The 26478-nt window shown below is 32.2% G+C and overlaps 3 protein-coding genes across 4 annotated transcripts; all 3 read right to left on the bottom strand.

The window, feature by feature from the left end:
* Nucleotides 1-207: 207 nt before the first annotated feature.
* LOC25501851 (GDSL esterase/lipase At3g26430) lies at nt 208-3979 on the bottom strand. Of its 2 annotated transcripts, none has more exons than XM_013591287.3 (5): nt 3584-3979; nt 1340-1549; nt 1039-1208; nt 672-942; nt 208-566 (listed from the first exon to the last, which is right to left on the bottom strand). In XM_013591287.3, the coding sequence occupies exons 1-5, from the start codon at nt 3843-3845 to the stop codon at nt 298-300; spliced, it is 1182 nt and encodes a 393-aa protein (XP_013446741.1). In that variant the 5' UTR covers nt 3846-3979; the 3' UTR covers nt 208-297. The 2 variants fall into 2 exon arrangements, with proteins under 2 accessions (XP_013446741.1, XP_013446742.1); XM_013591288.3 differs by lacking the exon at nt 3584-3979 and adding an exon at nt 1726-2340.
* A 1769-nt stretch (nt 3980-5748) lies between these two features.
* LOC120577701 (beta-amyrin 11-oxidase) lies at nt 5749-11784 on the bottom strand. Its single transcript, XM_039829497.1, has 8 exons — nt 11498-11784; nt 10892-11372; nt 9953-10219; nt 7530-7619; nt 7363-7441; nt 7155-7261; nt 6879-7000; nt 5749-6076 (listed from the first exon to the last, which is right to left on the bottom strand). The coding sequence occupies exons 1-8, from the start codon at nt 11728-11730 to the stop codon at nt 5977-5979; spliced, it is 1479 nt and encodes a 492-aa protein (XP_039685431.1). The 5' UTR covers nt 11731-11784; the 3' UTR covers nt 5749-5976.
* Nucleotides 11785-17126: 5342 nt separating this feature from the next.
* LOC120577696 (beta-amyrin 11-oxidase) lies at nt 17127-23161 on the bottom strand. Its single transcript, XM_039829488.1, has 8 exons — nt 22877-23161; nt 22271-22751; nt 21344-21610; nt 18919-19008; nt 18752-18830; nt 18544-18650; nt 18267-18388; nt 17127-17464 (listed from the first exon to the last, which is right to left on the bottom strand). Exons 1-8 carry the CDS (start codon nt 23107-23109, stop codon nt 17365-17367), a joined length of 1479 nt encoding a protein of 492 aa, XP_039685422.1. The 5' UTR covers nt 23110-23161; the 3' UTR covers nt 17127-17364.
* Between the last annotated feature and the right edge of the window lie 3317 nt (nt 23162-26478).

Below are 26478 nucleotides of genomic sequence, written 5' to 3'. Positions count from 1 at the left end.
ATCTGATTAACACCATATCATTAACACTCGAAAGAGGAGAATCACTTTGTTGAGTCCGTCAAATCTCCATAAATTCGTCATCTAAGAGATATATTTAACAATTAAAACCTAAAAAATTGGATAATTTAATTTGACATTTGTTTTTACTAAAGGGATGATTTAATCTGGCAATTGAAACCTAAAACGTGTCGTATACATTCATCGTTGTAGCAAATAACGTCGAGAAGAGAAATTGGATTAAATGCATGTGCAACAAATGATATATAATTAAAATTGGATTAATAGTGGCTGATGGATTCATTCCCACGGGCATGGCAAGCCATTTTTAATTAAAGAGATAGGTGGATCTGAAAAGTATCCATTAACTATTTGTTGAAATATCCACTTATTAGAAGCTTCGGTGTAATGAATCCCATCCCAAATAATCTTCACACTTGGATCTTTGCACGACTTAGCTATTATAATTTTTTTCCCATTCACAATCTTGGTAGCTCCACATCTTGCCACATTATTGAAGTTGTACTTCCCGCCTTGTCCACAGCATGCAATCACACCCTTCTCGAAACCTTACAATTCAAAAAAATTTATATTTCATAATACTTTTCAACTTTACATTAAAAATTGAAATCCTACTTAATAAATATGGTGATTTAATAATTTTCATTGCTCACCATATTTTTTGGCATGGCTGATGAGGTTGTATTTCACTGTGTACACATCAACATATACAATTATTGCCTCTGGAACCTCTTTCCTTAATTGCACAACAGTTTCTTTCAACCTGGAGTTAAAATATTGAGCTACCTCGTTGAACGGTTTGGCACACCCAAATTTATCCATTTGGGCCACACTCATCGGATAGCGATCCAACGTGTACGGAAGGCAGCCCAATGGGCCTGTGTTGTGAATCCAAAACGACCTTCCACCTTCCTTGTATACACTCTACTAAATGACAACAATATGGTTAAGTAAATTTCATTTCATGCATTATAGAAATTTTTTAAAACTTAAGGTTAGATAATTAGATAAATGAGGTACCCTTATAACATCAGAGAACTGGCCTAATACATCAGGTATATATGCCTTGACTTGTTCTGTAGTCATGTTGAGTTTGTAACCAGCAGTGAGATCATTTTGACCAATATCAAAAGTGTATAAAGCCTCGGAAAAATACTCTTCTTTGGGCAACAATTTCATAAACACTCCTCCTGCACCAAATTAAAATTATAAATAAGTAAATAACTACTTAGTCACTCTCTTATCTTGTTCAATTTTCATAAACTAAAGTTATTTTTGTGTTATAATAAATTTAGAGGAATAAGTTATTAGACGTTTGCACCTTTTTTGCGAACAAGTATGGATCTTGCTTTGAAATCAGAGTATTGTATAAGTTGAACATCTAAGGATATAGGACTGTATCCACTCTGAGACTTGGTTGTATTCTGAGGTCTGATGGTGGATCCTGCTGTTGCAAAATTAGCACCGTTGCTGAAGTTTGAACCTACTGAGTCCAAGTAGGCACTCAAATAAGGCAAACTCAAGTTTTGTGCTGTTGAGATACATACAATTTTAACAAGGAGTCAAAAATAAATTATAATTAAAAGATGTTGTAATTAAAATATTTTTTTGGTTGATAAAATCTTAGGTGAACTCCCTTAAAATAATCTTAGTTTTGAATTAAATCTTGAGAGAATAATGCCAACAACACATTTTTTTTTCACGTACTTTCAACTAGGGGTGGACAACGGGTGGCTACGGTCGGATTTCGGATGAAAAATCTCATTCCGAAGCAAACCGCGGGTGACAAATTCCCACCCTTCTCCGTCCGTTTAGTCTCAACGGTTTGATCGGTTTCGGTTTTGGCGGTTTGTCGGATACGACGGGCGAGTTGAATCGGTTTAAACTCTAGTTCACAGTAAATCAGATCAATACATAGAATAACTCAGAGAAGAAGGCAAGAAGCTAGAAGTAGCGACAGAAAAAGAAATTAATCGTATCAAATCAGATCAAATGATAATGTTGAAGAGTAATAGAGTATGAGATCAAAAAACCCATAAAATTGTGAAGAGAGGAAGTGTATGAGAGAAAGGTCGCTGATGAAGAAGAAAAAAAGATTTCAACAAGACGGTGAGATCTAGAAGAGATTGCTTTGAAAGAGAAGAAACATAGAAAAAAGTATGTTGCAACTGTTACAATTAATCATGAATTCGAAACAGAGAGAGCGAGAGAGAGAGAAGCAGGTTGAGGGGGGAAATTAATCTGGGTTGGAGGCTACTGGATTAGGTTAGACAGTTAAAAGGAAGGAGGTGAAATGGAAAGAATATACGATAGAAAGAGAAGGAAGAATCTAGGAACTTAGTATTTTGTTTGTTACAAGTGGATTGGGCCTTAAAATTAACATTGATATGTCTGGGTCGGTCGGTGTAGGGTACCGCTGGCCAATTAAAATTAAACCGAACCGACCCATGCTTAACCACCACAACCCATTTTTATTCACCGTGAGACCCGTCACCCGTTTCAGTCCGACCCGAGTCGGTTTTCAATGGGCTGGGTAGCCCGGTTTCGGTCGGACACGAGAATGTTGTCCACCCCTACTTTCAACCACTCTCCTTTATCTATCAAATTTTTTATACGAGTCTCACCAAGACACCAACACAAAACAATATTAAAAAGAGATTTTATTTTATTTTTTGGAAGGAAAAAGAGAAAATATTTTAAAAATTACGTAAAGTTAAAGGTTTTTTCGTCTACAATTGAACTTCTTATTTTAGGTGTTTGTGGACATATCACACATTTTATGATTTTTGAAAAACAGTGAAGAGAGAATGTGCTACTTATATAGGCTCGTGTGTTTACAAGCACCCAATTTTTTACTCCAAATGCATATATAGCTAATTTTTCATTTTTATCAGGAAAGAGAAAAAAAATGGTTATATTATTAATATCGGATTTGACTGTAACAAAAAAAAAATTAATATGGGATTTGACTAAATAAATTCTGAGAAAAGAGAAAGAAAGGTTGTATTTAATGACATTTGACCAAAAGGTAAATAAATTCTGAGAAAATAATAATTCCAAATATTGATAGTGTTCATGTTTGTTTTCTCTTCCTCTCTAATGCCACATTTATTTTTATTGTTTTTCTTTAGCCCATTCGTGGATGCATAAGTGACACATATTTTTCATCATACATAAGTTAGTTTCTACTATTAAATCAATAAATTTTATAATTAAATTGAACAAAATATGATATGATTTATTGATCTAATTGCATAAAATGCATTTGTATATGGTGTAAGACTATTTTGCTTCTACGTATTAGACAATGTTTAGTTTCTACTATTAAATCAATAAATTTTATAATTAAATTGAACAAAATATAATATGATTTATTGATCTAATTGCATAAAATGCATTTGTATATGGTGCAAGACTATTTTGCTTCTACGTATTAGACAATGTTTATATTCATAAATCTTTATTCGTTTGTAGTGTGTGTATAATCACAATAGTTAATAGATAAGAGACACTTATCCAAAATGAAACAAATTGAACATTATGATTGAGAATTTCCACCACTTACCTAAGAAATCAATGATGAGACGACCATCAGAGAAACGTCCAGCAGGAGTCTGAAAAAAAGTGATTCCATTGGGGGGAGGAGCTTGTCCAAAAGCAGCTGAGAGACCACCAGTATCAGAATTTGAATCTCCAAAGTTGAATATTGCTGGAAAACTACAATTCCTTGCTCCAATTACAGGACTTGGCACCATAACAACAACTAGAAATGTTGAAATTACAACCCATGACATAACTTGTCTCCATTTCTCTCCTTGTGCCTGCATAACTCTTTCTTTGATTTAGAAACCACTCAGATCTAATTTAAACAATCTTTGACCACTGCATAATTAAGTAGAGGTTTGCATGTTAAAAAGCCTTGAATTTAGGATATATGTCAAACATGTCCCTAAAAATAAAAAATAAAAAATTTGTTGTTTATTATCATGTTTGAAATATAACAACTACACGTGTTCTTAATATAATGTTCTTTTGGAGAAAAAAACACTCTCCTTTCTCTTCGAATTTTTAATTGCATTTTTTTTAAAACTTATTTTTTTGTTGATAATAAAGTATAGAGTTTAATCATAGTTCATCGGGACACGCACAATTTTAATATTATGGTTCCCATCAATTCATTAAGTGTTGATATGTTTAGTCAAATGGCATACATTTTAATTTTAAAAATAATTTATTCTTGGATTAATTAAGTTTTTAGTTCCTATAAATATTCACAATTTATTTTTAGTCCCTACAAAATAAAATCACATTTTTTAGTCCCTGTGACATTTTTCTTAAGCATTTTAGGGATAAAAAATGTTGATGGAAATTATTGACAAGGACTAAAAATGCTGATAGAAAAATTTTATAGAGACTAAGAGTGTGATTTTATTTTATAGTGATTAAAAACAAAATTCTAAATATTTATAAGGACCATTTACATAATTAACCCTTTATTCTTTCTTCTCTTTGGTTAATTACTTTTCAAAAATTCTCTAATTCTATAACTCTTATTATTTTTTTAAGGATTTTGTATCTCTTATTATATTCTATATCTCTTATTATTATGGCTCTCTTGCACATCCCTATTACTCCAATTAATTGGGCATCGCTTATGTTTGTGGCACATTAGAAAAAAGTTTCTTAAGAAGCTTTCACACATATACCATAAAAGTTTAAATTTCAAGTGTGAGCTGAAAAAGTGTATACACTATTCATTATAAATTAAAGATTTTGAGGAAGATTGGCACCAAATTATGGTTAAATAGGATTTGGAAAGAAAAAAAAATGAATGGCTCCAAAGGTTTGTATTAATATTAGAGAGTTGCTGGGATAAATATAACACAGAGGAGTGTGAGAGTATAAATGCATTTTTAATCCTTAAAAAAATGTAGAATTAAGAGAAAAAAGAATAAATTATTTCTAAAATTAAAAGATGGATAATTTGATCAAATATGTGAGCATCTAATGAATTGATGGGAGCCGTTAGATTAAAACTATTAATTGCTAGAATTTGGTGTGAAATTTAATTTAACATGAAAGTTTTTAAGTTAGAAAATGTGCACATTTTCATTTGGACAAAAATACCATTCATCTTTATTATTTAAAACTAATAACTTGAGAGTTACTTAAGTAATTTTCATTAAAACATAGTATTTGTTAACTTGCATCAATTAACTAACTTAGACCCACATTTATTTATTACAAATAATTTGAGGTTACTTTAGTAATTCTCATTAATATTTTTCACTTGATTTCCCAAACTGCACCGCCATTGCCCAAATTGTGACACGATTTATCATGAATCAAACTCATTTTCCAGCTTCATTAAATTGCGACATACTCCACGATTTGACAAATTCAACAACATCAATTTTGAATCACTTTTCAACAATTTCTCTTCACCTTATCAACGTGGTTGGTTGGTGTTGTGGGATATTTTTCATGCTTCACACTTATTTATGTGAGCATTAACATGAACCAATTTTGTTATCTTTCAAAATATTCTTGTTGTTAAAAAGTTATACACAAAGATGGAATAATAATCGTGGTTTTCTGCTATTATGGTGTGTGGGAATTCTCGTGCAACGTTCCAAAGACATAACTACTTTCAAAGTGAAGGTAGCAGAGGAATTGTGGTCAGCAAGGTCTGGGTATAGACTTATGGTAACAAATTAAGCTTCATTGAAATAAATAACCAATGACTAAGAAAGAAATCAAATTAACACACCCAATATCCATCAAGACGTGGAGTGATTCTCATCATCCCCCATTACAAGTTTATTATCATTTGCTTTTTCTGAACACATGACAGTAACAAGCAAACTAAAAACAACAATAACTAGAAAAATTCATGATTCCAGTTGGAACATAAGAGAAGCAACCGCAGATTTATAAAACAAATGTCTTTGAAATTAGCTAAGCACGTGAGACCTTTATAACCTTAGCGAGGCAGTTATCAGTGGGCTTACATTGTGGCAAGGTAGTAACAGGGCAATCTGGGTTTATTCGCTCCAACCTATACAATACATAATTTAGCAAACAAACAACAACATTAAAGAAAATTTTCACACTGTGTTTCTCCTAAAAGAATAATTAACAAGTGAACATTTTCCAACAAATATCGAAAGCTAGCATTTTTGTGAAAGATAAATTTTAGTATTTTGGTTTAGTTTGAACCTCTAAAGCATGGGACTTGTAAAAAGGTGAAGTACCCATACCGAGAACATATATTGTACTCGTGGTACTTCATTTTTTGCTCATTATTCTACTATGAGTGAAAATTGCGACTTTCTCATGTATATTAATATGACAATATATTGTTATATGTGCATATGAGTTTTTTGTTGTTATTGTTGTAACCAACACTAATTTTCAACTTTCTAAACTTTTATCGTGATGTTTTTGTTGTAAATTGAAAAATTTAGCTCTAATATATATTCTATGAAAAAAACCTCATGATTTTATTGACGTACTTGTACCTTAATTTTTTTAAAATTGTCATATTCTCATACCATTGTACCCATACCTATGCAACATAGGTTTGAACTTACAACCTCACTATCGCTACAATCTTTCACCCTTAATAAGGAAGCCAATATTATCATAACTCTTATTGAAGGCATGTCTAGTACCCTACAAACACAGTTATATTTAATTATTTCATTTTCTTAAATTATTATCAATATTTACGTATGATTTTCGTGTCTATGTTTGATTCGTATGTATCAATCTACTTAAAGTATCAACTAGTTTTAGAGATGTAAGAAGGTCAAAATGGTGAAGATGAAGAGTTGAAGGAAAGAGAAGATGGTGCTGACCTGTAGTTAAGGAGGAAATAATGAAGAAATATAGAAATTTCAAGTTTTGCTAAGTCGGCTCCAGGACAGAGCCTACTTCCTGCTCCAAAAGGAAGAAAGGTTCCTGCCTTGGCATTATAATCCTACACATACAATGACATTGCTTAAATTTAAAATAATACTCTTATATGATTTAAAGCTAACTGTTTCAAAAAATATTATCTACTTACATTTAAAAACGAATAGATAGATAATAATATAACTTGAGTAAAAAAGTAAAATATCAATCCAACTTACTTTCCATCTAGAAGGATTAAATTCTTTAGGATTTGGATAATATTCAGAATCCATATGAATGGCTCTCGCCCATATTAGCACTCTCCATCCTTTTGGTATGAGATAACCTTAAAATATTGAGCAAATGATGCATTCCCTTTAATAAATGTTGGTAGCTAAAAAATAGTTACTCGTAAGTTGGCATAGAATTGAATATGAGATGAAATACCGTTGATGTTAACATCAGATGTAGCCTCTCGAAAAATTGAAAAGGCAATGTTGGCAAATCGCAACATTTCATCGATTACCTGCAAGAAGAAATATAGTCTCATTTCTTTGTTGCCGTAGTCTCACATATGTAAATGAACTATATATGTCATTTTCCAATATACTTACATATGAAAGATAAATCATTTGCTTGACTTCATTAAGACTCAATCGTTTTTGGGAGGCTGGTCTTATCTTCAAGATTTCTTCCTGCTCTTCCTTCAATATATGAAAAACGTAATATAGATATTTTCTATTGATCATTAAATCAGATTTATATGTTTATATAGATAATACTTCCTCTAGTATAATATACGTGTTTACAAACAAATATTAAATATATTTTTACCTTTATTGATCATTTTTTCATTTTCTCTTTTTGCGTTTGTGCAAGTGTAAAATAACAGATTGTTATGAAAAGAATAGTTAATATGAAAATTGTTGGTAAAAGAAATATTGAATTATATTTTTTTTTTTTTGTAAAATTCTAAATTTTAAAATTACATAAATAGAAACAAAGTTTTTTTTTAAGCAATAGAAACAAAGTTTTCTAAATAGCTTACAATTGAAAAGAAACATAAGTAGGAGTTATTAGCAAGAATAATTTTTGGAATATGTAATTCATAAAAAGCATTAGAAACTTAAACAAGTGCAAGAATAATTTTTAGGATATGATAACGTCTTCATAACACATTACAAGCCTTTATAGACTTTCTTGGTGATATAACCCCGTATAGACTAATCTTTATCAGAAAAGCTAATTTAAAAAATAATACTTATTCCTTCTCATATTAGATTATTTATTTGACAATGTGCCTTATTAACTGATATACTTTAATTATATTTTTTTACTAATATACATAAAATAAATAATATCATATAAAATATTGTTGTCTCGATAAATATTTTAAAATATTAAATTTTCATAATTTATACTAATAGATAATTAAAGATGAAAAATATGCACTAATATATATGACAGTGTCAACTTTGTCACTTAATACGAATAAAAGAAAGATTTTTTGGGTTGGTTCGAGTTCTTTCTGGTGCATTGTGGCCTTTGGTGCGGGCTTGGCTTGGTGTCGAAGGGCTTGGCTTGGCTTTGTCAACTTTGTCACTAAAATATTAAACCTCTCCTATCAACTAACAGCCGCCAACACCATTTTCCCAACAAAGCAATGTTAAACTCTCTCAACCTCCTAACACCCAACCCTCCATACTCCCTCCTCAAACACAAAGAACTCCAACCAACCCAAGAAATCTTTCTTTTATACTAAAATATGACAAAGTTGACACTGTTGAAATCTTTCTGGTTATACTGTTCGTGGTGTATATGACTTGTTGACATCACAGGAACAACCTCATGTTCATCAAAATATGGAGTTAATTTGGCATAAACATGTTCCTTTAAAAGTCTCTATTCTTGCTTGGCGACTGTTGAGGGATCGTTTACCTACTAAATCAAATTTGGTGGAACGTGGGATTATATCTGTGGAAAATCGGTTTTGTGTAACGGGATGCGGGCAGGTTGAAGATGTGAATCATTTATTTTTGTCTTGTCCAATTTTTGGTGCATTGTGGCCTTTGGTGCGGGCTTGGCTTTGTGTCGAAGGGGTCGATTCTCATGCTATCTCAGATCATTTTGTGCAATTTATTGAATATGCGGGTGGTTTGAAATCGCGTCGATCCTTATTTCATTTAATTTGGTTTCAATGTGTCTCGGTTTTATGGAAAGAACGGAATGATAGGTTATTTCAGAATCGTCAAAGTTCTATACCACTATTGTTAGATAAAGTAAAATCAAATACCTTGTGGTGGTTGAAAGCCAGCAACATAGTCTTTATTTTTGGTACACATAGTTGGTGGTCGAGCCCGCTTCTATGTATGGGCATTGACTATCTTTGATGTAATCTTGACAGGGTTGTAATCTTTTTGTGATTGTTTTGATACGTCTTGTGCTTTAACAATTACAGTGTTGATAGTAATATATTCTATTTTTGTATATTCTATTTTTGTTTCTTCAAAAAAAAAAAAAATTGTGGCTGTCTGTTCTTTTCTGTATCATCACTTGTTTAATAACGGTCAACAATACTACTTTCTCTAGTCTACACAGCTAGCTACAAGACAAATACTTTTCTACCCACAAGTGATCCGGTTGAACAAGGTTTGCTGACAAAATAAATAAGATTCTACCTTTATGTCAAAATTAATTAAAGGAAAATGCTAACCATTGTTTTTGGGTATTGGATAAGGGGATAAAAATCGACATATAACATTGAAAAATGATGAAAAGTGATAAATTTAACTTTTTAAAGTTAAAATGTTGTTGAAACCAATGCAAACATACTACTTTTAACTTCCTTAATCATTGCCTAGTTAGCATGACATTTGATTAAATGCAAATTTTGTGTGAACCCATTTCTTACAAATTTTTCAATGAGGTTGAGTAACTATTAAATCACTTACTTAGAAAGATCAATCATGAATATTGCATTTTTATGGTTAGCATTTTCCTATTAAATACTACCCCAAATATTGCTAACTTTATTTACCTTGGCTTTTTGTAGGATATGTGGATGTTGTGTAAGATGTGCAACTGACCACATTATCCCAGTTGCTGTACTTTCATGTCCGGCAAATAAAAGTCCTATCAACAGGTCACTGATATCCTGATCCTCCAATTTTCTACCATTCTCATCTTTGATTTCCAATAGAATATCCATAAGATCTTTCTTCTCTCCCACATGTTGTCCATTTTTTATCATCAACCTCCTTTCATCCACAACAGGTTGCAATAATTTAGCTATCTTCTTCCGTGCCTACAATATCATGCAAACATGAAAATTATTTAGCTACTACCAAAATTAAAAGTCGATAGTATATACAAGATGAAATGAACATAACATTCAAAACCAAAAAGGAAGAAAGAAAATATGAGAAAAACTACTAGAACGAAAGAAAATCAACCCAAAACAATGAGACCCCAAAAACTTATCCAAAAACCACTTTCAAGAAGATAACTTTATTCGATTCACCACTTGTGCTAAATTTGCAAAAACAACATCATTGTGCGACTTACAAATCAAGTGCGTTCTAAATAAGTGTCGTTCTGTCTTCTAATAGCGGCCACAAAATACACAGTTTGATCTCTCACCATTCTAAATAATTTTGCGCTTAAAGAGATTTTGACGAGTCAGAGCCTTATCAAAAAACATTTGTCTAAGAGAAAACTAATTCCTTTATTGGGGCTCAACTTTTCGAGGCTTAAGAAAAAGTTTAAAGCGCGTCTCCCGAAAGGTTATCTATCCGATGAGATCTACTTCCTCTCTATTTTATTACTATAAGTCGTTTTGTCATTTTCACTCATTAAAAAATGTGATTAATTTTGTATTAGAAAGAGAAATTATAAGCAATTTTACAAAATTATCTATTGTTAATGACATGGAAAAGAGAGATTAAAAGAATTGATCAAAGAAGATAGAGTGAAGAACCTTGAGTGCTTTGTGGAAAGTAAAACCAGGTGCATTGATGGGGATAGAGTACATGCCTTTAGACAAATCAGTAAATGAACTTCCAATGTTTTTAACAATGTTCTGATTAGAAGTTCCCATGAAAACATGGATAATGGATTTAAAGGAAACCTTCTTCATCTCTTTCAAGAGCTCGATGGGGTGCTTCATGCTAGACAATTCTTCTAACGAATTGATTGCAATGTCCTCGAGACGTTCTAGGTACATGTCTAACACCTTGTGACCAACCATGGGAGCAGTGATTAGGCGTCGAAAATGCTTGTGATTTGCGTTCGAGACATCAATCATGGGTCTACATTTTGTCAATTCTTGGATGGATTTTGGATAACCAATTTTAAAGTTTACATCATCTAAGAGCACTCGCTTACACATCTCAGGATCACAAATTATGATACTTGGATTTCCACACACGTGAGTTTTGTAGATACCATCTCTCCCATATCTAAAAAATTAAAACCAAATAATAGTAAGTACACGTGGTTTGATTTTTCTTGAGTAAATTATATAATTAAAATACTATTTATATATATAGCACAAGGGAAAAAAAGGTGAGAAAACGAAAGATACTTGAGAATAAGGTTGGTGGTGAATGAATCAGGTTGGCCAGATGAGAAGTTTTTGTTAAATGATAATAGGTTGCCAATAAGTGGCCATCCCATATCACCTGGAGGCAAAGGGTACTCTTTGTTTCTTAATTTGAGATGATAGTACCAACCATTAAACCTCCTCAAAAATTTGTTTACAAAAACATAGCATGCAAACAAAGCAGCAGTACAAATGTAAACCCACTGCATTTCCATATTTGGTGCTTTTGATGTTCTGAATGGATTCTAAATATTTCTTTATATAGTATAACAATGATACATGTACACTAAATATCTCTTTATATAAAATACAGTTTATAATTTACACGCGTTAATGCGATAAAAAAACAGTAAGACGGACACGAATGCACGTCTTTTTACTAGTAATAATATAATATAATAATAAACGAGGAACACGAGCATCCACTTATCTATCTGTTATTATTATTAAGAGTTAATAATAATACGTGCCTTCTTTCTGCATTTGTAATAGCTTTAATTGTGAAGTTCCTGTCCATAATATTTGATGTTTGTGTTCCCTTGGAATGCTATCAGGAAGGCATCTTTTGGTCATACTTTTGTCTCCTATGGGTTCGTGACTTTTTGAGGACTAGTGGAAATCACCTATGCCTTGGCCCCCATCATGTAATTTTATGTTTTGGCACTAGTTTGGTTTGGTTGTTTTCAATGTGCTAATGATTTATTTGGAGTTTTATTGTATGGTCACGTGAACTGGTGGAAGTCACCCCACCATCATGTAATTTTATGTTTTGATTTAATCCAGTGAACCAAGTCATTTCTGTCTGAACTATATTGGTTTAGGCTATTTGTTCTAGCTTTTCTTTAGTTGCTTCCATCCTTAACTAGCTATCAGTTGAGTAAGAGAGATTAATATACTCTATGTATTCAACATAATATACTCGCGCCCCTCTAGCGAAAGGTGTTTTTGTTGGGTTAAAAAAATGCATTTCTTTTTGGTCGAAAGAAATGAGATTCCATTCATAAATAAAGACGGCTCAAAAGGGATTACCCATTGTTTTGGAGTGGCGATATCCTCTAAACTAGTACACCTAGTTCTATCATTGCCTTTAAGAGTACCAAGGTAGCCGATGAGTAAGTATGAGATGATGACTACCCTTATGCAGGGGCGTCCTTGAGGGGGTGCAAACAGCTCAAACGAGTTGGGCCTTCCTTAAGGATGGGCCTCAAGAGTGGGGGTTCCTCATGATTGATTTTGGTGTTACGTGAGGGTTCCTCATGTATACGGTAGTCATTTTTACCTCTAGGTGTAACGCATATATACGGCACCTTGTATTTATCTTTTAAAAAATATAAATAGAACATCGCTCTTTTAAAAAAAAAAACGTTTTGATTTTATCACTGGCCTCTTTTCATTCCCAGAGCCGAGCCTCCGAATTCTCAGGGACGGCCCTGCCCTTATGTTAACCATATTCTAAGCGTCTATTAAGGATGACAATTAAGTAGCTAAACATCTTAAGTAAGAGACCTTTCATTGGGATTAATAGCCTTTCATTGGAATTAAGACCTTTTACCAATGAGTTTTCAAATCTCAGTCGTCGTCATTTATCTCTATCAAAGAATGGGTTATTTAGGGTCAGTTTTAATTCAAAACTAACCCTTGAATTGTTTTTTTCTTTCTATTTTAGTTTAATAAGTGATTTTCACATATTTTTTTGTCTTCTTTCATTGGTTTTATTAAACCAGATTCCTATAAAGAGGCTACCATCTGCAACTTGTTGCACTATATTATTATTTTTTTGACAGATTGGATCTTAAACAAATTTGATATATCTCATTAAATTGCAAACAAGTAAATAGGCAATTACCCCTTGAAATTGTAAGTTTCGTTAATTACCCCTCTTAAATTAACAAAACTTCAATTACCCCCTGAAATTTCACAATTTTAATCAATTTACCCCCCTCCGTCAATTTTTTTTGTTAATGAACATGACGTTTTGCAAATACCCCCCTGAAATTTTGCACTTATGTGCAAAATGCCCCCCAAACTTAAAAATTTATATTATTTTTTTATTAAAAACAAACAACTAATAGTTAAATATTAAAACTGACTATTAATTTTGGAATTTGGGAAAACTACATGCATATATACATCATCATAGGCTTCAAAATGGGGAAAATTGTGTATTTTTTAAAGTGACAACAATGGGATGATTTATGGATTAATTTCAAAGGTAAAGAAATATATGTCTAAGTGTTTGACATTTCTCAATAAGTGTTCCTCTATACATATCTATCACATATTTCATTTGCTGATGATTTGTGTCTTTTTTACATGAATATTACTTAATATGCTATATATGATATGTCGGTCTAATAGTATTGTGGTGTGAGTTAGATTGTATAAGATGAATGATTGTCCCTACCTGAAGCACAAGCAAGAAGTTAGAATGAAGTTTTCTATAAAGTGTGTAAACAAGAACAAATCATATGAAAATATTGGGGGTTGTGTAGTTTAAATGGTTTGAGCAAATTGTTGAATGAGTTGGAGGAGTTAAAAGACTAAAATGGTGAACGAGAAAATATAAATTTAAAAGTGATTATTAATTTGTCTATAAATCTCTAAAAATAATAATTTGTCTATTAGAAATAATCATTATTGTCACTTTAAAAATACACATTTTTCCCTATTTTGATGTATATATGCATGTAATTTTTCCAAACTCCAAAATTATTAGTTAGCTTTAATATTTAATCGTTAATTGTTTGACTTTAAGAAAAAAATAAATATAAATTTTTAAGTTTGGGGGGATTTTGCACATAAGTGCAAAACTTTAAGGGGGTATTTGCAAAACGTCATGTTTACTAATAGGAAAATTTGACGGATGGGGTAAATTGATTAATGTTGTGAAATTGCATATTTACTCAATTGCAAACTATAACATTAGATGACAATAGGCACACACACATCTTGCAAGAATTTAATATTTTCCCACAACCAAAGTTTTAGTCAGATCGAAAACCTTCAAGTTTTTTGATCAAAACGTCAAACAAGTTCAATCGCAGATCGAAACTTCCACCATTAAGTTTGTAGATCGAAAACCAAAACTTCAACTGCTTTTAAATCGTGAACTGCAGATTGGGAAACGCATAACAAGAATCAAATACAAGGAACCAATGATTTTGGGTTTAGTTTATGTTTCAATTATGGGTTCTATGAAACTCTGCATGTTCCATCGAAGAGGATTAACAATCTTTTATTTATTGGGGGTAAAACTTCTAATGGTTGTGGGTTTCATAGATCCAAAATAATGACATTAATTAAGAAAGAACAAACCAATGCGCACAACATTTGTTGCCTAATTTAAATTTATTAAATTTAATGAATAAAAGATTTACTACTACTATGTTTACACCTTATAGTGGTCCTTGTACCTTTTGATCTTGGAAAAACTTGCTACAATGAGTCTTTCTGATGGTATAAGTGGGACCAATGTAATTGGTGGTGCAAACTAACTGCACCCTATAATGAAATGATACAATTGAAAAATTATTAAAAATTGAGACTTTCGTTGGCGTCTCTCTCCCTCCCTCCCCCCCTCTCCCTCTTTCTCTCTCTCTCTCCCCCCTCCCTCTCCTTTTCCTCTTCTGCCAAACACAATGTTAAGGATTGAGTAATTTTTATCTTGTTTGATGTTTGGCGAACGTAAGATTATTTTGATATTTTTATACAGTTTGCATTTGGGACAAAGTTGTCAAATATGGTTTATTGGGGGATAAGAATTTCAGTTTTTGTCAAGTATCTTGTCCCTTAATTTATCCAATCTCATATGCACGATGTTCGAATATTTATAATTTATTGTCTTTTGTGATGCAATCAAAGGATATAATTGAAAAACTATGAAAAATCGAAACTATAGTTTCTTCTCTCTTTATCAAAGAGTCTAAAACGATCATACGTGTTTTAATATATATATATATATCTCTCTCTCTCTCTCTCTCTTCTCTCCTTCTCTCCTTCTCTCCTTCTCTCTCTCTCTCTCTCTCTCTCTCTCTTCTCTCCTTCTCTCTCTCTCTCTCTCTCTCTCTCTCTCTTCTCTCCTTCTCTCCTTCTCTCCCTCCCTCTCTCTCTCTCTCTCTATCATCAAACGCAGTCTAAATATGTGGCAACATATGTGTGAAATAACAATAGGGAAATGTTAACGAGTGCCTCCGGACACTCTTTAAGCACTTTAAATGGTAAGATTTTAATGAAAAGTTGAGTATTGATTACATTGAAAATTGTAATAATTGATTTTTTTTTAAAAGAATAATTACTAAATTTGGGGGGGGGGGGGGGGGGGGGGGGGCAGCACTTCAATGCCTTTAAGGCGCCAAAGTCACCTGCCTTTGCACCAATCAAATGTTGCCAAGTGTCACTGCTTTGTTTAAAAAATCAAAAACTAGTTTTTATTAAGGGAAGAAGAACACGTAAGAGAGCCATAAGCAACTTAGAACAGAACCGAACAAAATCTCTTCATCCACCACCCATAATCAACAACTCCCTTCGCCGCCCTCCTCTGCCACCGACCTCCTCCACACCGTCGACTATCAGTTGTTCACCTCTCTCTTCTCAATCTCTTGTTACACAGTGGAATTGAATTGGGATTAATCCAGGTTGATGAATTGATTTACAACCACCAATATACTATGAGACAAATTTAATCATTACACAAAGCAAAATCAAACAGAAAACTAACAACAACAAAGAAAACCGAAGATGAATGAGAAATCAACAAATTATGATGCTTAGGACAAATCTATAATTAGAAGAGTTTTATAAGTAGAGACAAATCTGGCAGTGGAGGAAGATCGGTGAAGACGTTAGTGCGTGGTCCATGGCGTAAGTCACAACTCCGGCGACGTTAGGGTTGACGACAACGGCGGACGGTGAAGAAACTGGTTGCGATTTTAGATGGACTCTATCTGATTTGTTTTATTATAAAAAAAATTAAAATGTTTGATACATGTCATTTTGTTGAGCGCACGATTGATCAGATGGATGAGATTGAGCTAAAGGCACATGCCTTTCCCGATCAAAAGTCACCCAAGTGCGTTCCAAATTTGGGATGCTTAAAGAGTGTCCCAGGGGCACTCGTTAACAAGACCCATAACAACTAGACTTTTGACCCGTGCGTCGCACATGTTTTCTCGACTATAATAGAGACCGGTAAATAATCTTTAACATCGTTGATATGGTAGAAAATATTTTCTTCAAAAAAAAAAGGCAAGAGGATAGGATGAAATTGGTATGCAGTGCATTTTTTTAGATGGAATTTGTTAGGTTAAATAATTTTGCAAACCTAATAAAGCAAATAAACGGGAAAAAATTAGGTTAAGTTGTTGTAGACATAACAAAATTAATAAATAAGGATAAGGATAAGAATGTAAAGAAAAAAGGCATGAAATTGAAAAGAAAAAAAAAAGTATAAAATAGAAGGATCATACATGATCATTGATATGGTAGAAAATATTTTCTTCAAAAAAAAAAAGACAAAGAGGATAGGATTAGGAATGAAATTGGTTTGCAATACATTTTTTTAGATGGAATTATGTATTGTTTAGGGTTTTAGACTTATGGTAACAAATTAAGCTTCATTGAAATAAATAACCAATGACTAAGAAAGAAATCAAATTAACACACCCAATATCCATCAAGACGTGGAGTGATTCTCATCATCCCCCATTACAAGTTTATTATCATTTGCTTTTTCTGAACACATGACAGTAACAAGCAAACTAAAAACAACAATAACTAGAAAAATTCATGATTCCAGTTGGAACATAAGAGAAGCAACCGCAGATTTATAAAACAAATGTCTTTGAAATTAGCTAAGCACGTGAGACCTTTATAACCTTAGCGAGGCAGTTATCAGTGGGCTTACATTGTGGCAAGGTAGTAACAGGGCAATCTGGGTTTATTCGCTCCAACCTATACAATACATAATTTAGCAAACAAACAACAACATTAAAGAAAATTTTCACACTGTGTTTCTCCTAAAAGAATAATTAACAAGTGAACATTTTCCAACAAATATCGAAAGCTAGCATTTTTGTGAAAGATAAATTTTAGTATTTTGGTTTAGTTTGAACCTCTAAAGCATGGGACTTGTAAAAAGGTGAAGTACCCATACCGAGAACATATATTGTACTCTTGGTACTTCATTTTTTGCTCATTATTCTACTATGAGTGAAAATTGCGACTTTCTCATGTATATTAATATGACAATATATTGTTATATGTGCATATGAGTTTTTTGTTGTTATTGTTGTAACCAACACTAATTTTCAACTTTCTAAACTTTTATCGTGATGTTTTTGTTGTAAATTGAAAAATTTAGCTCTAATATATATTCTATGAAAAAAACCTCATGATTTTATTGACGTACTTGTACCTTAATTTTTTTAAAATTGTCATATTCTCATACCATTGTACCCATACCTATGCAACATAGGTTTGAACTTACAACCTCACTATCGCTACAATCTTTCACCCTTAATAAGGAAGCCAATATTATCATAACTCTTATTGAAGGCATGTCTAGTACCCTACAAACACAGTTATATTTAATTATTTCATTTTCTTAAATTATTATCAATATTTACGTATGATTTTCGTGTCTATGTTTGATTCGTATGTATCAATCTACTTAAAGTATCAACTAGTTTTAGAGATGTAAGAAGGTCAAAATGGTGAAGATGAAGAGTTGAAGGAAAGAGAAGATGGTGCTGACCTGTAGTTAAGGAGGAAATAATGAAGAAATATAGAAATTTCAAGTTTTGCTAAGTCGGCTCCAGGACAGAGCCTACTTCCTGCTCCAAAAGGAAGAAAGGTTCCTGCCTTGGCATTATAATCCTACACATACAATGACATTGCTTAAATTTAAAATAATACTCTTATATGATTTAAAGCTAACTGTTTCAAAAAATATTATCTACTTACATTTAAAAACGAATAGATAGATAATAATATAACTTGAGTAAAAAAAGTAAAATATCAATCCAACTTACTTTCCATCTAGAAGGATTAAATTCTTTAGGATTTGGATAATATTCAGAATCCATATGAATGGCTCTCGCCCATATTAGCACTCTCCATCCTTTTGGTATGAGATAACCTTAAAATATTGAGCAAATGATGCATTCCCTTTAATAAATGTTGGTAGCTAAAAAATAGTTACTCGTAAGTTGGCATAGAATTGAATATGAGATGAAATACCGTTGATGTTAACATCAGATGTAGCCTCTCGAAAAATTGAAAAGGCAATGTTGGCAAATCGCAACATTTCATCGATTACCTGCAAGAAGAAATATAGTCTCATTTCTTTGTTGCCGTAGTCTCACATATGTAAATGAACTATATATGTCATTTTCCAATATACTTACATATGAAAGATAAATCATTTGCTTGACTTCATTAAGACTCAATCGTTTTTGGGAGGCTGGTCTTATCTTCAAGATTTCTTCCTGCTCTTCCTTCAATATATGAAAAACGTAATATAGATATTTTCTATTGATCATTAAATCAGATTTATATGTTTATATAGATAATACTTCCTCTAGTATAATATACGTGTTTACAAACAAATATTAAATATATTTTTACCTTTATTGATCATTTTTTCATTTTCTCTTTTTGCGTTTGTGCAAGTGTAAAATAACAGATTGTTATGAAAAGAATAGTTAATATGAAAATTGTTGGTAAAAGAAATATTGAATTATATTTTTTTTTTTTTGTAAAATTCTAAATTTTAAAATTACATAAATAGAAACAAAGTTTTTTTTTAAGCAATAGAAACGAAGTTTTCTAAATAGCTTACAATTGAAAAGAAACATAAGTAGGAGTTATTAGCAAGAATAATTTTTGGAATATGTAATTCATAAAAAGCATTAGAAACTTAAACAAGTGCAAGAATAATTTTTAGGATATGATAACGTCTTCATAACACATTACAAGCCTTTATAGACTTTCTTGGTGATATAACCCCGTATAGACTAATCTTTATCAGAAAAGCTAATTTAAAAAATAATACTTATTCCTTCTCATATTAGATTATTTATTTGACAATGTGCCTTATTAACTGATATACTTTAATTATATTTTTTTACTAATATACATAAAATAAATAATATCATATAAAATATTGTTGTCTCGATAAATATTTTAAAATATTAAATTTTCATAATTTATACTAATAGATAATTAAAGATGAAAAATATGCACTAATATATATGACAGTGTCAACTTTGTCACTTAATACGAATAAAAGAAAGATTTTTTGGGTTGGTTCGAGTTCTTTCTGGTGCATTGTGGCCTTTGGTGCGGGCTTGGCTTGGTGTCGAAGGGCTTGGCTTGGCTTTGTCAACTTTGTCACTAAAATATTAAACATCCCCTATCAACTAACAGCCGCCAACACCATTTTCCCAACAAAGCAATGTTAAACTCTCTCAACCTCCTAACACCCAACCCTCCATACTCCCTCCTCAAACACAAAGAACTCCAACCAACCCAAGAAATCTTTCTTTTATACTAAAATATGACAAAGTTGACACTGTTGAAATCTTTCTGGTTATACTGTTCGTGGTGTATATGACTTGTTGACATCACAGGAACAACCTCATGTTCATCAAAATATGGAGTTAATTTGGCATAAACATGTTCCTTTAAAAGTCTCTATTCTTGCTTGGCGACTGTTGAGGGATCGTTTACCTACTAAATCAAATTTGGTGGAACGTGGGATTATATCTGTGGAAAATCGGTTTTGTGTAACGGGATGCGGGCAGGTTGAAGATGTGAATCATTTATTTTTGTCTTGTCCAATTTTTGGTGCATTGTGGCCTTTGGTGCGGGCTTGGCTTTGTGTCGAAGGGGTCGATTCTCATGCTATCTCAGATCATTTTGTGCAATTTATTGAATATGCGGGTGGTTTGAAATCGCGTCGATCCTTATTTCATTTAATTTGGTTTCAATGTGTCTCGGTTTTATGGAAAGAACGGAATGATAGGTTATTTCAGAATCGTCAAAGTTCTATACCACTATTGTTAGATAAAGTAAAATCAAATACCTTGTGGTGGTTGAAAGCCAGCAACATAGTCTTTATTTTTGGTACACATAGTTGGTGGTCGAGCCCGCTTCTATGTATGGGCATTGACTATCTTTGATGTAATCTTGACAGGGTTGTAATCTTTTTGTGATTGTTTTGATACGTCTTGTGCTTTAACAATTACAGTGTTGATAGTAATATATTCTATTTTTGTATATTCTATTTTTGTTTCTTCAAAAAAAAAAAAAAATTTGTGGCTGTCTGTTCTTTTCTGTATCATCACTTGTTTAATAACGGTCAACAATACTACTTTCTCTAGTCTACACAGCTAGCTACAAGACAAATACTTTTCTACCCACAAGTGATCCGGTTGAACAAGGTTTGCTGACAAAATAAATAAGATTCTACCTTTATGTCAAAATTAATTAAAGGAAAATGCTAACCATTGTTTTTGGGTATTGGATAAGGGGATAAAAATCGACATATAACATTGAAAAATGATGAAAAGTGATAAATTTAACTTTTTAAAGTTAAAATGTTGTTGAAACCAATGCAAACATACTACTTTTAACTTCCTTAATCATTGCCTAGTTAGCATGACACTTGATTAAATGCAAATTTTGTGTGAACCCATTTCTTACAAATTTTTCAATGAGGTTGAGTAACTATTAAATCACTTACTTAGAAAGATCAATCATGAATATTGCATTTTTATGGTTAGCATTTTCCTATTAAATACTACCCCAAATATTGCTAACTTTATTTACCTTGGCTTTTTGTAGGATATGTGGATGTTGTGTAAGATGTGCAACTGACCACATTATCCCAGTTGCTGTACTTTCATGTCCGGCAAATAAAAGTCCTATCAACAGGTCACTGATATCCTGATCCTCCAATTTTCTACCATTCTCATCTTTGATTTCCAATAGAATATCCATAAGATCTTTCTTCTCTCCCACATGTTGTCCATTTTTTATCATCAACCTCCTTTCATCCACAACAGGTTGCAATAATTTAGCTATCTTCTTCCGTGCCTACAATATCATGCAAACATGAAAATTATTTAGCTACTACCAAAATTAAAAGTCGATAGTATATACAAGATGAAATGAACATAACATTCAAAACCAAAAAGGAAGAAAGAAAATATGAGAAAAACTACTAGAACGAAAGAAAATCAACCCAAAACAATGAGACCCCAAAAACCACTTTCAAGAAGATAACTTTATTCGATTCACCACTTGTGCTAAATTTGCAAAAACAACATCATTGTGCGACTTACAAATCAAGTGCGTTCTAAATAAGTGTCGTTCTGTCTTCTAATAGCGGCCACAAAATACACAGTTTGATCTCTCACCATTCTAAATAATTTTGCGCTTAAAGAGATTTTGACGAGTCAGAGCCTTATCAAAAAACATTTGTCTAAGAGAAAACTAATTCCTTTATTGGGGCTCAACTTTTCGAGGCTTAAGAAATAGTTTAAAGCGCGTCTCCCGAAAGGTTATCTATCCGATGAGATCTACTTCCTCTCTATTTTATTACTATAAGTCGTTTTGTCATTTTCACTCATTAAAAAATGTGATTAATTTTGTATTAGAAAGAGAAATTATAAGCAATTTTACAAAATTATCTATTGTTAATGACATGGAAAAGAGAGATTAAAAGAATTGATCAAAGAAGATAGAGTGAAGAACCTTGAGTGCTTTGTGGAAAGTAAAACCAGGTGCATTGATGGGGATAGAGTACATGCCTTTAGACAAATCAGTAAATGAACTTCCAATGTTTTTAACAATGTTCTGATTAGAAGTTCCCATGAAAACATGGATAATGGATTTAAAGGAAACCTTCTTCATCTCTTTCAAGAGCTCGATGGGGTGCTTCATGCTAGACAATTCTTCTAACGAATTGATTGCAATGTCCTCGAGACGTTCTAGGTACATGTCTAACACCTTGTGACCAACCATGGGAGCAGTGATTAGGCGTCGAAAATGCTTGTGATTTGCGTTCGAGACATCAATCATGGGTCTACATTTTGTCAATTCTTGGATGGATTTTGGATAACCAATTTTAAAGTTTACATCATCTAAGAGCACTCGCTTACACATCTCAGGATCACAAATTATGATACTTGGATTTCCACACACGTGAGTTTTGTAGATACCATCTCTCCCATATCTAAAAAATTAAAACCAAATAATAGTAAGTACACGTGGTTTGATTTTTCTTGAGTAAATTATATAATTAAAATACTATTTATATATATAGCACAAGGGAAAAAAAGGTGAGAAAACGAAAGATACTTGAGAATAAGGTTGGTGGTGAATGAATCAGGTTGGCCAGATGAGAAGTTTTTGTTAAATGATAATAGGTTGCCAATAAGTGGCCATCCCATATCACCTGGAGGCAAAGGGTACTCTTTGTTTCTTAATTTGAGATGATAGTACCAACCATTAAACCTCCTCAAAAATTTGTTTACAAAAACATAGCATGCAAACAAAGCAGCAGTACAAATGTAAACCCACTGCATTTCCATATTTGGTGCTTTTGATGTTCTGAATGGATTCTAAATATTTCTTTATATAGTATAACAATGATACATGTACACTAAATATCTCTTTATATAAAATACAGTTTATAATTTACACGCGTTAATGCGATAAAAAAACAGTAAGACGGACACGAATGCACGTCTTTTTACTAGTAATAATATAATATAATAATAAACGAGGAACACGAGCATCCACTTATCTATCTGTTATTATTATTAAGAGTTAATAATAATACGTGCCTTCTTTCTGCATTTGTAATAGCTTTAATTGTGAAGTTCCTGTCCATAATATTTGATGTTTGTGTTCCCTTGGAATGCTATCAGGAAGGCATCTTTTGGTCATACTTTTGTCTCCTATGGGTTCGTGACTTTTTGAGGACTAGTGGAAATCACCTATGCCTTGGCCCCCATCATGTAATTTTATGTTTTGGCACTAGTTTGGTTTGGTTGTTTTCAATGTGCTAATGATTTATTTGGAGTTTTATTGTATGGTCACGTGAACTGGTGGAAGTCACCCCACCATCATGTAATTTTATGTTTTGATTTAATCCAGTGAACCAAGTCATTTCTGTCTGAACTATATTGGTTTAGGCTATTTGTTCTAGCTTTTCTTTAGTTGCTTCCATCCTTAACTAGCTATCAGTTGAGTAAGAGAGATTAATATACTCTATGTATTCAACATAATATACTCGCGCCCCTCTAGCGAAAGGTGTTTTTGTTGGGTTAAAAAAATGCATTTCTTTTTGGTCGAAAGAAATGAGATTCCATTCATAAATAAAGACGGCTCAAAAGGGATTACCCATTGTTTTGGAGTGGCGATATCCTCTAAACTAGTACACCTAGTTCTATCATTGCCTTTAAGAGTACCAAGGTAGCCGATGAGTAAGTATGAGATGATGACTACCCTTATGCAGGGGCGTCCTTGAGGGGTGCAAACAGCTCAAACGAGTTGGGCCTTCCTTAAGGATGGGCCTCAAGAGTGGGGGTTCCTCATGATTGATTTTGGTGTTACGTGAGGGTTCCTCATGTATACGGTAGTCATTTTTACCTCTAGGTGTAACGCATATATACGGCACCTTGTATTTATCTTTTAAAAAATATAAATAGAACATCGCTCTTTTAAAAAAAAAAACGTTTTGATTTTATCACTGGCCTCTTTTCATTCCCAGAGCCGAGCCTCCGAATTCTCAGGGACGGCCCTGCCCTTATGTTAACCATATTCTAAGCGTCTATTAAGGATGACAATTAAGTAGCTAAACATCTTAAGTAAGAGACCTTTCATTGGGATTAATAGCCTTTCATTGGAATTAAGACCTTTTACCAATGAGTTTTCAAATCTCAGTCGTCGTCATTTATCTCTATCAAAGAATGGGTTATTTAGGGTCAGTTTTAATTCAAAACTAACCCTTGAATTGTTTTTTTCTTTCTATTTTAGTTTAATAAGTGATTTTCACATATTTTTTTGTCTTCTTTCATTGGTTTTATTAAACCAGATTCCTATAAAGAGGCTACCATCTGCAACTTGTTGCACTATATTATTATTTTTTTGACAGATTGGATCTTAAACAAATTTGATATATCTCATTAAATTGCAAACAAGTAAATAGGCAATTACCCCTTGAAATTGTAAGTTTCGTTAATTACCCCTCTTAAATTAACAAAACTTCAATTACCCCCTGAAATTTCACAATTTTAATCAATTTACCCCCCTCCGTCAATTTTTTTTGTTAATGAACATGACGTTTTGCAAATACCCCCCTGAAATTTTGCACTTATGTGCAAAATGCCCCCCAAACTTAAAAATTTATATTATTTTTTTATTAAAAACAAACAACTAATAGTTAAATATTAAAACTAACTATTAATTTTGGAATTTGGGAAAACTACATGCATATATACATCATCATAGGCTTCAAAATGGGGAAAATTGTGTATTTTTTAAAGTGACAACAATGGGATGATTTATGGATTAATTTCAAAGGTAAAGAAATATATGTCTAAGTGTTTGACATTTCTCAATAAGTGTTCCTCTATACATATCTATCACATATTTCATTTGCTGATGATTTGTGTCTTTTTTACATGAATATTACTTAATATGCTATATATGATATGTCGGTCTAATAGTATTGTGGTGTGAGTTAGATTGTATATGATGAATGATTGTCCCTACCTGAAGCACAAGCAAGAAGTTAGAATGAAGTTTTCTATAAAGTGTGTAAACAAGAACAAATCATATGAAAATATTGGGGTTGTGTAGTTTAAATGGTTTGAGCAAATTGTTGAATGAGTTGGAGGAGTTAAAAGACTAAAATGGTGAACGAGAAAATATAAATTTAAAAGTGATTATTAATTTGTCTATAAATCTCTAAAAATAATAATTTGTCTATTAGAAATAATCATTATTGTCACTTTAAAAATACACATTTTTCCCTATTTTGATGTATATATGCATGTAATTTTTCCAAACTCCAAAATTATTAGTTAGCTTTAATATTTAATCGTTAATTGTTTGACTTTAAGAAAAAAATAAATATAAATTTTTAAGTTTGGGGGGATTTTGCACATAAGTGCAAAACTTTAAGGGGGTATTTGCAAAACGTCATGTTTACTAATAGGAAAATTTGACGGATGGGGTAAATTGATTAATGTTGTGAAATTGCATATTTACTCAATTGCAAACTATAACATTAGATGACAATAGGCACACACACATCTTGCAAGAATTTAATATTTTCCCACAACCAAAGTTTTAGTCAGATCGAAAACCTTCAAGTTTTTTGATCAAAACGTCAAACAAGTTCAATCGCAGATCGAAACTTCCACCATTAAGTTTGTAGATCGAAAACCAAAACTTCAACTGCTTTTAAATCGTGAACTGCAGATTGGGAAACGCATAACAAGAATCAAATACAAGGAACCAATGATTTTGGGTTTAGTTTATGTTTCAATTATGGGTTCTATGAAACTCTGCATGTTCCATCGAAGAGGATTAACAATCTTTTATTTATTGGGGGTAAAACTTCTAATGGTTGTGGGTTTCATAGATCCAAAATAATGACATTAATTAAGAAAGAACAAACCAATGCGCACAACATTTGTTGCCTAATTTAAATTTATTAAATTTAATGAATAAAAGATTTACTACTACTATGTTTACACCTTATAGTGGTCCTTGTACCTTTTGATCTTGGAAAAACTTGCTACAATGAGTCTTTCTGATGGTATAAGTGGGACCAATGTAATTGGTGGTGCAAACTAACTGCACCCTATAATGAAATGATACAATTGAAAAATTATTAAAAATTGAGACTTTCGTTGGCGTCTCTCTCCCTCCCTCCCCCCTCTCCCTCT

Source organism: Medicago truncatula, chromosome 8 (assembly GCF_003473485.1).
Source record: "Medicago truncatula cultivar Jemalong A17 chromosome 8, MtrunA17r5.0-ANR, whole genome shotgun sequence".
NCBI lineage: Eukaryota > Viridiplantae > Streptophyta > Magnoliopsida > Fabales > Fabaceae > Medicago > Medicago truncatula.
Note: the sequence above shows the minus strand (reverse complement) of the source record. Positions and strands in the feature narration are given on the sequence as shown.